Source organism: Schistocerca americana, chromosome 5 (genome assembly GCF_021461395.2).
Source record: "Schistocerca americana isolate TAMUIC-IGC-003095 chromosome 5, iqSchAmer2.1, whole genome shotgun sequence".
Classification (NCBI taxonomy): domain Eukaryota; kingdom Metazoa; phylum Arthropoda; class Insecta; order Orthoptera; family Acrididae; genus Schistocerca; species Schistocerca americana.
The window spans coordinates 445,299,368-445,311,666 of NC_060123.1; the positions used below are offsets into that span (position 1 = coordinate 445,299,368).

Below are 12,299 nucleotides of genomic sequence, written 5' to 3' on the forward strand. Positions count from 1 at the left end.
CCATGTGCTCCAGATTTATATCTGAATTAACACATTGGAGTGTTGACATGATGATTGGTAGCAGTTGTGATTTGTCATAAATCTGATTATGGTGGCATAAGGTAAGTAGCAAATAGGTTATGAATGACGATTACAAAATTTTGACTGTTTTTGTAATTACTCAGTGTGCTTCACTTTAGTATTTATGTTGTATGTAGACAACTGAAGAGGGTCATTTTGAGACTGAAACTGATTGTGTAAGAAAGTGTGTGAAAACCATTATTTTTCATAAATTAGTATCTTTGGAAGAGAGACTGGATAAGCTTAGAGAATGAGCATTATGTGATATACCTCAATACCAGCTCTGCTGTAATCATTGCACAGATTCTTATTTATTACCAACAAGCTGCCCACTAGGATTACTGTCAGCTACCAAACTATGGCCAAGAGCAAAATGGACCAATCTGTGGCACAATATGCAGCTGAACATAGTAAGCTTGAGTTTAATGGCTGCTTCACAAACCAGGCCATCTGGATCCCAACCACCACCAGCTTTTCTGAACTGTGCAGATGGGAGTTACCCTTACAACATATTCTCTGCTCCTGAAATTATCCCAGCTGCACCCTACAGTACTCTATTGTCCCCCTCGCCTTCCACTGAAAAATTTCTGCCCCATCTCTCCTATCGTCTCATCCGAATTCACATTCCCCCACCCTAATTGTGTGCCGCTCTCTGCCAAATATACCTCGGTCTCCTCCCCTTCTCTGCTCCCCTGCTCCCTTCACCACAGCCTCCAATGCTGTGCCTTGTAACCTTGTCCTTCTGCCATCTAGTTCCTGAACACTCCATCAGACAGCAATCTCCTCTCTGCCAAGCCTGCTATCCCTCCCCCTTCCTGGCCTCATTCTGGATTGCTGCTTTCATTCACCATGACAGCTGTATTCTGGTCAGAGAGGCCAGGGACAGTGGTCATGAGTGTGTGAAGTGTGCTTGCTTGTGTGAATGTGTTTACTTTTCTGTAAAAGGCTTTGGCCAAAAGCTCAATGTGTAACAGTCTTTTCATTGAGCCTGTCTACAAATCAATGTATCATATTTACTGTGAGAAGTTGGTTGGTTGGTTGGTTTGGGGAAGGAGACCAGACAGCGTGGTCATCGGTCTCATCGGATTAGGGAAGGATGGGGAAGGAAGTCGGCCGTGCCCTTTCAGAGGAACCATCCCGGCATTTGCCTGGAGTGATTTAGGGAAATCACGGAAAACCTAAATCAGGATGGCCGGACGCGGGATTGAACCGTCGTCCTCCCGAATGCGAGTCCAGTGTCTAACCACTGCGCCACCTCGCTCGGTGTGAGAAGTAGTCTACCCTTTTCATAATACTGTTGATAGTCCAACCTGGACTTTCCATTGTTTGAACCAGTATTAGAGGTAGATAGTGCAACCATTCTCCTGCTTTGATTTTATTTTATTTTCAATGCAGTGAAGCATAAAGGCACCCCTCATCCTCCTCACAGGAGTTGGTTACTTCTCAACACAGGTATCTGAGTGACCTTTCCCAATTTACCTTCCTTTTCTCCCGGAGCAAGGAACTAACACTACCAAATACCAGGTGGAGTTTTTTCTACTTTTAAATGTGTCTGTTGACAGTGCTTGGTATTTCACCACCTCAAGGTAAGAATCTACCTACCAATCTCTCTTTGTAACTGTACATATAGTATTTCAGATTTTATAAATTTATGCTACAGTTATCATCATCTGGAATTCCTAGATGCTACACTGTCTAGGGTGTTGTATTAAGGTACCGCATCTTCATAGCTAGAAACAATATATTATCCGATTTCCAAGCTTAAAAAAAATAAAAATAAAAAACATTATTTTCCAGGAATTCAAAATTGTGCAAGAATCCATCGTGCAGACTTAGGCACAAAAATTAGTTTATGCAACCTGCTGTTGTGTGTGGTGTGCAAGAAATTTAAGTTTGATTGAGCATAGCTATATGAGGTCCATGGGAGGCAGTGATATGTAATAAGTGTGCCTGCAAGTACTGTACATAGCTTCACATGCTGCTGTGCAAAATGACATAGATTACATGTAGAAAATTTATTTTTGCATCGGGACCAGTCTTGTGTCGTGGGAAGCAAGTGTATCAGTATTCTGTGTCTGGAGAAGCTGTGAAAGAAGCGTATTACTACGGTATATAAATGCAACTGTTTTGCAGCATCAAGAAAATTTCTTCTGTACAACCTCGTACTGTTTTTTGAGGAAAAGGTGCTGAAGCAGGACAACAGAAGTGTAACTTTATTAAAAAAGAAAAAAAGCAGCAGTGTTCATTCCAGCACCACAAGTGTCTATTGAAATGACTCTCACTTTCTATGAACTGCCTTAACATCTTTATGGTGACGCAAGTAGCTAACCTCTCGCGTTGCATGATTTGGGCTTAGGTTGTGTCTTCCACTCATGGGGCCCTCCATAGGAGGGGTTGCATCTGGGGTGAGTCTCTCTGGAGTTGACGCTGTCTTCAGCTTCCCATCTGTTCGATTCCACATCGGCACAGGGCTTGGACACTAGAAATGAAAAAGATGGGTTATATACAATATTTTCATCTCTTTTGTATGGAATTTCCACCTAACTTTCATTGTTATAAAAGTAAGCATGGAATAAAAAATAACAGTTGGAAGGGCCACACTGAAAGTTATGAGCAGCCCACTGTTATGAGCAATAATTTTTATTTTTTAGACCAACTATGTACATCATTTTAATCTACAGACTTTTCTGTAATTTTTCAATATAGTCTCTATTTCTCTGCTTACATTTTCCCGTAATTCTATAGGTCTGAAGATTCCCACAGCATATAATTCTGCTCTAGCATCTGCCCAAAGATACTGACAAAGCACTTACTGGATGCCCTCAAGTGTTAGTTTTGTAGCTGTTATTTCTCAGAACTGAAATGCTGGTAATCATTGTGAAAATGTTTTGATTAGATCATTAACTATTTCTTATCCTGCCTTTCTCAGTTGTATGTAGTATCAAGTAAACAAACATTCATTTCTTAAAGCTGTTAAAACTGAAATTTCATATGTCAGAAAGCAGAAGAACTACAGATAAGCAGGAAAAAGAACTCACGTAGGCCAGGATCTACGAAGTTTACTGCTAAAGATGCCTTGCCAATAATAAAGATGAAACATGTATGGCAAGAAAAAATTGTTTTATTTAGTTGTGATTAGACAGTTCTAAAGCAATAATCATGAACACAATTTTTGGTTAGGCTTTACTGTGACTGTTACTGATACGAAACAATACAGTAAGTTTACTGTTACCAGCACTGTTAATTTGTTTCCACAACATTTTTCAAATGTTTAAATCTCCATCACCAGATGGATTTATATGAACTAATAAGGCATGTACATGTTGTGTTATGAATTTGGAGTAACCTGTGGCACTGGCCTGTAGATAAAAATAAGACACTATTTCAGTCCATAACTCGCAGTTTTATGGAGGTCTTTGACTGGAAGGATGAACAATATTATAAGTTTGAAAGTAAAATACAATAAAAATAAAAATCCCTCTATGGAGGTATTTTTATTGTATTAATCCAAAGTCGTGACAAAACATTCACCTGCCATGTAAATCCACCTGATGACAGAGGTTTAAACCTTTGAAACACTTGCAGAAATATATAAACAGTGACTGGTAACAGTAAACTTATTGTTTTATTCAACAGTTGGATTATGGTGAAGGTGTCCTAATTTTCACCACCATGACAACATGTTATTGTGCTGCAGGATGTTCTTAACATAACGTTTTCTAGATGTAGAGCCATGTCATGTTGTAAAATAACTATCATGGCTCAAATAAATCCAATATTTCGGCCACAGTTTGAGACTGAGAGGAAGGCCATGGCAGCAGCTATGGCCAGAACAGCAGTTTCATTCATCCAGTGGCAGTTATTTTAAGCATGATGCAGATCTATGCCCAGAAAACTTTCATTTTATCAGACTGTGGCCGTAGACACCTATGCACTTGCATCACAATGATTTCCCAAGGCATTTATCATGCAATGTGTGGAGGAGTTTCAAAAGTGTCTCGATGTAGCGGACAGCATTAACTGCCCACCCAGGTTCTTGAAAATTGACCATTGTGGAACTGTCTGTAACCCACAAGTTGCTCATAATATTCCCAGTAGACTGTACTGTCGTCACTTTCTTTTTTGATTGTAGCTGCAAGTGGTTCTTTTCTGTATTCTAGTGTTTTGTTTTGGGGTCATAATGATGCAACTGGCTTTCATAACTTGCCACAATATTCTTCAGAAAATTTACTCTTGTCAAACTGCCTGGCAGATTAAAACTGTATGCTGGACCAGTACCCAAATCTGGGTCTTTCCCTTTTGCGAGCAAGTGTTCTGCCAGCTGAGTTATCTGAGCACAAAGCATGATCCACCACTTTTGCCAGTACCCCATCTCCCACCTTCTCAACATCACAGAAGTTCTCTCGCATAAATAGTGAGACTATCATTCCTGGAAGAAAGGATACTGTGGAGACACGGCTTAGCCACAACCTTGAAGGTTGATTCCAGAATGAAGTTTCAGTTTAGTGCGGTACATTGCAGAGTGAAAATTTATTCTGGAATTATTCACTTAGCTTCAGAAGCTCTGAAGAAAGTTTTGGATGATGGTTCATTTCTAAACTTTGTGGTCTTTGGACACAAACTTTTCAGTATTCCAAGCTTTTGAGTTATTTCTGCACCGGAATATGCCCTATTGTAAGTATTGTTGTGATTTCACTGACAATGACAGTTTGTCTTTTTCAATGAACTCGTCAACTTTTTCCTTGTTGCATAGCGGGCATTTTGAGAGCAATCACTATGAGTTGATCGTGGATGCTTATGTTCCCATCTTTGAAGTATGTGATCCATCTCCTAACACTGCTGACATCCAGGCATCCCTCTCAGTACGCATGCTGGAGTTGGAAATGAATTTAGATAGTAGATTTTACCTCATTAGGAAGGAAATTGGTGCCAGACATTTTGCAATTTTAGCCTAAGGCTATACAAAAGTAGTTAATGACCTTACAATGTGTCAACACATTTTATAGAGTTTCTAGATTATGATAAAGCAATCATTGAAATTGTTGATCCAACAAATGGTTTGCACACAAGTTTCAGTATCATCCTCTTGCACATAATTTTCAGTATGATTCTCTTAACATTTTTGCAGGTACTGCAGTTTTCTTAGACTTTTCCTTATAAGATGTTTTCAACATTCAAAGTCAGTGCTCATCCAGTACTCTGTTTCTGACTGATGTTAATACGTACTGGAAAATCATACCAGTATTGGCATGAGGAAAGATAACTCAACAGTGATTTTGTATTTCTGGAACATACAACAAACAATGAAAGAAACAGTTCTTACCTTGACTGAAGAAGCTGATGAGTCACTCTCATGCATTCCTTGGAACTGTTTGGCTAATCGTTTCACAGAAGGCAAGAGATTGTAGACTTCACTATCTGATGAATTAATACTGCCTTCACTTGTTACCGACATCGTATCTTGTTTACATGATGAATGTAAATGTCGTTCTTTCATTGCTTGTCTAAATGTATTATTTACATCGCTTTCACTGTTATCTGATGCTGTGCTAACAGTTATTTCTGGACTTTTGTTCACAATCTCAATATGTGAAACTGTCTCACTGATATTTGTTTTCAAGTGAACTATATCAATGTTTCCTTCTGTTCTTGGTTTTGGCACTGGTTTAACATTTCGTTTGCTGTGTCCATTTTGGATAGTTTGTTGTGGTGTTTCAGATGTCACTTTATTTTCCTTTGGGTTGCTGCTGTTGTTTATTTGATAATTATGAGCACCTGTTCTCATTTTAACATTTCCGTTTTGTTTTGTATTGTCATTGTGTTGAACAAAAGTCCTTGCTGTCTCATGAATTTTATGTTTTACTTCAACAGTGTTATCAAGCCCTCTCGTTCCATTAATATTATTATTGTCTGAAACACTTATATTTGAAATTTTATTCTTAATTCCTCCATTTTGTCTTAAGCTGTTTATCTCTTGTGTGTATGCTTCTCCAACATCTTTCTGTGTACTGTGTGTGTTGCTGCTCTCCTGGCGATTCATACTTGAAACCTTAGTTTTCACAATCCTGTTCTGTCGTAAACTGTTTATATCATCTTCATATGTCTCAACATTATTCACAGTTTTTCCATTCAGGTCTTCTTTTGTTTTTGTTTTGCTAATCTCTTGAAGGTAAATTTCTGCAATTTTTGGTCTAATTTCACTTTTATTAGTATTAATACTTCTGCTTTTGCTATCATTTTTCACAATTTCAATTTTATGTAAGTTGTTGGAATTGTCTGACATTACAGCCTCTGCATTTTTCATCCAGAGTTGTTCAGTTTCATTGATGACACTCTGCCAACGAGCAATTTCACTTATCACTGTTCCAGGAGCCTGCAACAAATGGTTTGTTATGAGAACAAGCTAAAAAAAGTGATGTACAATGTTATATTTACATATAAAACAAGAGATCTGAGACTCACCGGAATTTCAGGATCACTCTCATAGTTAACAGAACTCTTTCTGTCCGATACTGGTACCTTCTCAGTGTTATTATGAGGTGCCTCCTCCTTGACACTTACCTGTAAAAAATCATTTATATTACTCCAGGAAGGCTACGTCTAGCGAATAGCTATCTTTTTCTTTTGTTTGTTTGCTTTTTTCATTACAAGACTAAGATTAAGACAGGCTAAATCCAAACTGTGATGGAAATTCAAACAATGCTTCAACCAAACTCGTGTTTAGTACAGTGTGAGGCAACAATACAGGGAAAAGATAGATTGCCACTTACCCTAAAGACGACACATTAAGTTGCCGACAGGCACAAGTAAAAGACACTTTTGCATTATCTTTCAGCCACAGCCTTCATGAGAAAAAGAAAGAGAAACGCACACACAATCATTCATACAAGCAAGTGCACCTCACACTCACATGATCGCCATCTCTGGCAGCTTGGACCAGAATCCAGTGGTGTGTGTGTGTGTGTGTGTGTGTGTGTGTGTGTGTGTGTGTTGTTGAAGGCTGTGGCTAATGTGTAAGTGTCTTTTAATTATATTTTTCTGCAACTTGGTGAACATGTCATCTTTACAGTAAGCAGCAATCTATATTTCCCTTATATTGTTGATATTCCAACTTGGAGTTTCTACTGTTTGACAGTGTGAAGCAATTTCTTCCAAAGGAAAACTATGACGGCTGGTCCTTTTGGCAGAAAACATGACATAGGCTGTCAATAAAAATGATGCTGTGCTTAACATTTAAATTGTTAGTTTCTCCTACAGGGAGGAAGGGGAATAGTTTAAGGAAGGTTGAAAGTTGAGACATCTCACTCAGGTACTGAGAGGGATCCACATATTGTGAGGTTAAGGGGGGACAAAGATGAAAGCGGAGAAGTCAGAGCAGTAGGTCAAAGAGCACTATGGCAGCTTCAGCCTAGAAGAGATAGAAGGATAGAGTGTGAATTAAATATGGATTAAAAGGGAGAGAAATGAAAAGTTGAGAAAATAGTGCAAGTTAGGGCACACAAACACACACACACACACACACACACACACACAGAGAGAGAGAGAGAGAGAGAGAGAGAGAGACGAGGAGGAGGAGGGGGAGGGGAGTGAGGATAACTGCAGGAGAGTGGTGGGATGCAAACAGATAAACAGATATCAGAAGGCAAGTTCCCATTTTCCGATTTCAGGAAAATCCAAATGGCCTGTGTGTTGTAACATGAGTCAGTCTGTACAGTACGCTCAGCAATAAAGTGCTGGATATCCACAAGAGGGATAGGTCTTCTGTTTGCATTCAGTGTTTAGCTGGTTTAGTGGTGGTAATTCCTACATATTGGACAAAGAGTAAAAGAAGTGACAGTTCTGAAAGCTAATTACAGTTTTTTCTACTTCAAACTGTCTATTGGCAGTACTTGGAATTTCACATCCTAAGTATAAGAACTGTCTTCTTGTGTATTTTTAGTTTTCACAAGGTGAATTTTTCTTTTGTTACCATTTAAATGTGTATTCCTGACGGCCTTGGGAGAGCCAGTCCTGACAAAACTCTACCATCTGGTGAGTAAGATGTATGAGACAGGCAAAATACCCTCAGACTTCAAGAAGAATATAATAATTCCAATCCCAAAGAAAGCAGGTGCTGACAGATGTCAAAATTACCAAACAATCAGTTTAATAAGTCACGGATGCAAAATGCTAACGCGAATTCTGTACAGACGAATGGAAAAACTGGTAGAAGCTGACCTTGGGGAAGATCAGTTTGGATTCCGTAGAAATATTGGAACACGTGAGGCAATACTGACCTTACAACGTATCTTAGAAGCTAGATTAAGGAAAGGCAAACCTACGTTTCTAGCATTTGTAGACTTAGAGAAAGCTTTTGACAATGTTCACTGGAATACTCTCTTTTAAATTCTGAAGGTGGCAGGGGTAAAATACAGGGAGCGAAAAGCTATTTACAATTTGTACAGAAACCAGATGGCAGTTATAAGAGTCGAGGGACATCAAAGGGAAGCAGTGGTTGGGAAGGGAGTGAGACAGGGTTGTAGCCTCTCCCCGATGTTATTCAATCTCTATATTGAGCAAGCAGTGAAGGAATCAAAAGAAAAATTCGGAGTAGGTATTAAAATCCATGGAGAAGAAATAAAAACTTTGAGGTTCGCCGATGACATTGTAATTCTGTCAGAGACAGCAAAGGACTTGGAAGAGCAGTTGAACGGAATGGATAGTGTCTTGAAAGGAGGATATAAGATGAACATCAACAAAAGCAAAACGAGGATAATGGAATGTAGTCGAATTAAGTCGGGTGATGCTGAGGGAATTAGATTAGGAAATGAGACACTTAAAGTAGTAAAGGAGTTTTGCTATTTGGGGAGAAAAATAACTGATGACGGTCGAAGTAGAGAGGATATAAAATGTAGACTGGCAATGGCAAGGAAAGCATTTCTGAAGAAGAGAAATTTGTTAACATCGAGTATAGATTTAAGTGTCAGGAAGTCGTTTCTGAAAGTATTTGTGTGGAGCGTAGCTATGTATGGAAGTGAAACATGGACGATAACTAGTTTGGACAAGAAGAGAACAGAAGCTTTCGAAATATGGTGCTACAGGAGAATGCTAAAGATTAGATGGGTAGATCATATAACTAATGAGGACGTATTGAATAGGATTGGGGAGAAAAGAAGTTTGTGGCACAACTTGACTATAAGAAGGGATCGGTTGGTAGGACATGCTCTGAGGCATCAAGGGATCACCAGTTTAGTATTGGTGGGAAGCGTAGAGGGTAAAAATCGTAGAGGGAGACCAAGTGATGAATACATTAAGCAGATTCAGAAGGATGTAGGTTGCAGTAGGTATTGGGAGATGAAGAACCTTGCACAGGATAGTGTAGCATGGAGAGCTGCATCAAACCAGTCTCAGGACTGAAGACCACCACCACCATAACAACAACAACAACAACGTGTATTGTGATTTATGACACTAGGAGTAACGACTGTGACACAACTTTAAATTTTGCCCTACATGTTTAAAAAAATCTTAATTCATCAGAGACGTTTAATTACTTTTGAGCACAAACTTCTTTGATCTACCTGTGTATTTCTCATATCTCCTTATGTTCTTCATAAAGGTGTCATAAAAGAGAGAGAAATCAACATGTTCCAACAGACAATAAAGAGAGTTTCTCCAGTAGAGCTACCAAAGTTACTGTGTTGATGTAATAACTTTCAGAGATTTAGGTCATTTGATCATGGAACGAGAGGAAAACGTAACATACACAAAGAACTATATTTTTTACAATGGACTCAAACTGTACAACCCGATTGCTCAGGAACTGGAAGAGAGAAACAAAACTAACATTTTGAAAATGGAAGTTAAAGCAAACCTCTCATATAATACAAACTATAAAATAAAAGATTACTTAAATAACACAAATTAGGGACTGGAAAAAATTAAAAAAAACTATACATCTCTGTTTTTCCACAATACAGGGTGTTGCAAAAAGGTACGGCTAAACTTTCAGGAAACGTTCTTCACACACACAAAGAAAGAAAATATGTTAGTGGACATGTGTCTGGAAACGCTTACTTTCCATGTTAGAGCTAATTTTATTACTTCTCTTCAAATCACATAAATCATGGAATGGTAACACACAGCAACAGAATGTACCAGTGTGACTTCAAAAACTTTGTAACAGGAAATGTTCAAAATGTCCTCCGTTAGCGAGGATACATGCATCCACCCTCCGTTGCATGGAATCCCTGATGTGCTGATGCAGCCCTGGAGAATGGCGTATCACAGCCGTCCACAATACGAGCATGAAGAGTCTCTACATTTGGTACCGGGGTTGCGTAGACAAGAGCTTTCAAATGCCTCCATAAATGAAAGTCAAGAGGGTTGAGGTCAGGAGAGCGTGGAGGCCATGGAATTGGTCCGCCTCTACCAATCCATCGGTCACCGAATCTGTTGTTGAGAAGCGTACAAACACTTCGACTGAAATGTGCAGGAGCTCCATCGTGCATGAACCACATGTTGTGTCGTACTTGTAAAGGCACATGTTCTAGCAGCACAGGTAGAGTATCCCGTATGAAATCATGATAACGTGCTCCATTGAGCGTAGGTGGACGAAACTAAAATGAGCTCTAACATGGAAATTAAGAGTTTCCGGGCACATGTCCACATAACATCTTTTCTTTATTTGTGTGTGAGGAATGTTTCCTGAAAGTTTGGCCGTAGCTTTTTGTAACACCCTGTATACTGTCAGACTATAATATAGGTTTGTGGTTCAGACTGTAATATATGTTTGTGGGACAAGGTTCTAAGATTGTCATTTTTGATAAGTGATTCTGCAAGCTTGGAAATGTATCCTGTCCCAAGAACTAAATTTGCACAAAACTTACTGTATCACAAAGCTTGAGACTGTATCCTGCCCCAAAACTAAATTTGCTCAAAACTTACTGTATCACAAACAGTTCATAGGTATCCACTCAAAGCTTTTAAGTATATTACTTTGACACCTAAGTGGTGAGCATAGTTCATTAGTTTATGCTAAGTTAATTTTTTATTTTATTTCTATGAATATTCATACTACCCTTTAGGTTCAGCGATCTGAAATTACTTCCTTGTTATGATAATATCCAGGGTATCCAATGAGTTACAAAATATTTCTATTCATATGTCAACTGTCTTAGTGTTACACTGAAAATTTAAAAAAACTATGGCAGAAAAATAGGAAATAAACTTTGAACAATGTTTATTCAACAGTGATGCCACCTATTACAATTTGTTTGCTTAGAAAATTTTACATCTGGCCTTGTAAATGGATTTATCCATCACACAGAGCCAACATCTGAGTTCGTACAACCATCATAAAATTGGTCAGGACAATCGACTTTTTAACAGCCCAGGATTGGGCCAAGATGGTCTTCATTATCGTGCAGCCATGCAACTGAACTACAGGACTCTTAATTCTACAGTTGCTTGTTGTGCTCTGCAGTACCCTGTAGAATTTCAAAAGGTCCAAATTCCTGGTGTGATCTTGTTTTCAACTTCGAAATTTCACACCTTCTTTTTCCTTTTTACTTGACTGGTGCATTTTGGTTCATAAATGAAAACATGTGTGGTATAGCATGGCCATGTTCTCCAGAGGCTATTAAAGTAGCTTGGCCATGTAAACCAGAAACTCAGCAAGTCACCATGTATCTTCTTCGTCCACAGATAGTAAACTACTGATGTGATTATATTGTGTAACAAGGGGAGGGGGCATCCTCGTGGGATCTGGTCAAGTTTACTACAGCCATGTTTAGGTTGTACTGAGAATTGTTTCAGGATCCGTACGCCAGTATGTTGGCTTTTTATCACCTTAGTAAGGGCTGCATGAGGGAGTGACAGAGAAATGATTGGGAACTTTATATGGGATCAGTTCTACAAAGATTTACTTCCATCTTGACTGCGTGGCAGCACTAAACCTGCCGCTGCATTAAGGAAATAATGTAATATCCCGCAAGCAGTGTGGAAACCAAATAAATCCAAGTTACTCAGTAACTGCTAAGTTTACAGTATTGCAGTTCTATACCTGTGTAGCACATTTGCAGAAATAATTACTGGAAATATGTGAGAATTATTGCAAAGAATAATACGTCCACACTTATCCCCTGTTCCCATCCTTCTTGCCCCTCCTTGCTGTCAGCTATTAACAGCAAAGGCGACAAACACATTTCTCACATTTGAATGTAAGAAATATTATTTATTTGAAAAGCCATTATTTCCAT

General features: G+C 38.8%; 1 protein-coding gene across 1 annotated transcript in view; it reads right to left on the reverse strand.

Annotated features, from left to right (window-relative positions):
• The window catches only part of LOC124616423, a 394,706-nt gene that overhangs the window by 6,312 nt on the left and 376,095 nt on the right, over window positions 1-12,299 (reverse strand). Inside the window, exons 19-21 of the mRNA XM_047144730.1 lie at window positions 6,523-6,621; window positions 5,384-6,433; window positions 2,390-2,539 (exon numbers count right to left, since the gene is read on the reverse strand). Coding sequence (XP_047000686.1) covers window positions 2,390-2,539; window positions 5,384-6,433; window positions 6,523-6,621 — 1,299 coding nt within the window. The remainder of the gene's footprint in view (window positions 1-2,389; window positions 2,540-5,383; window positions 6,434-6,522; window positions 6,622-12,299) is intronic.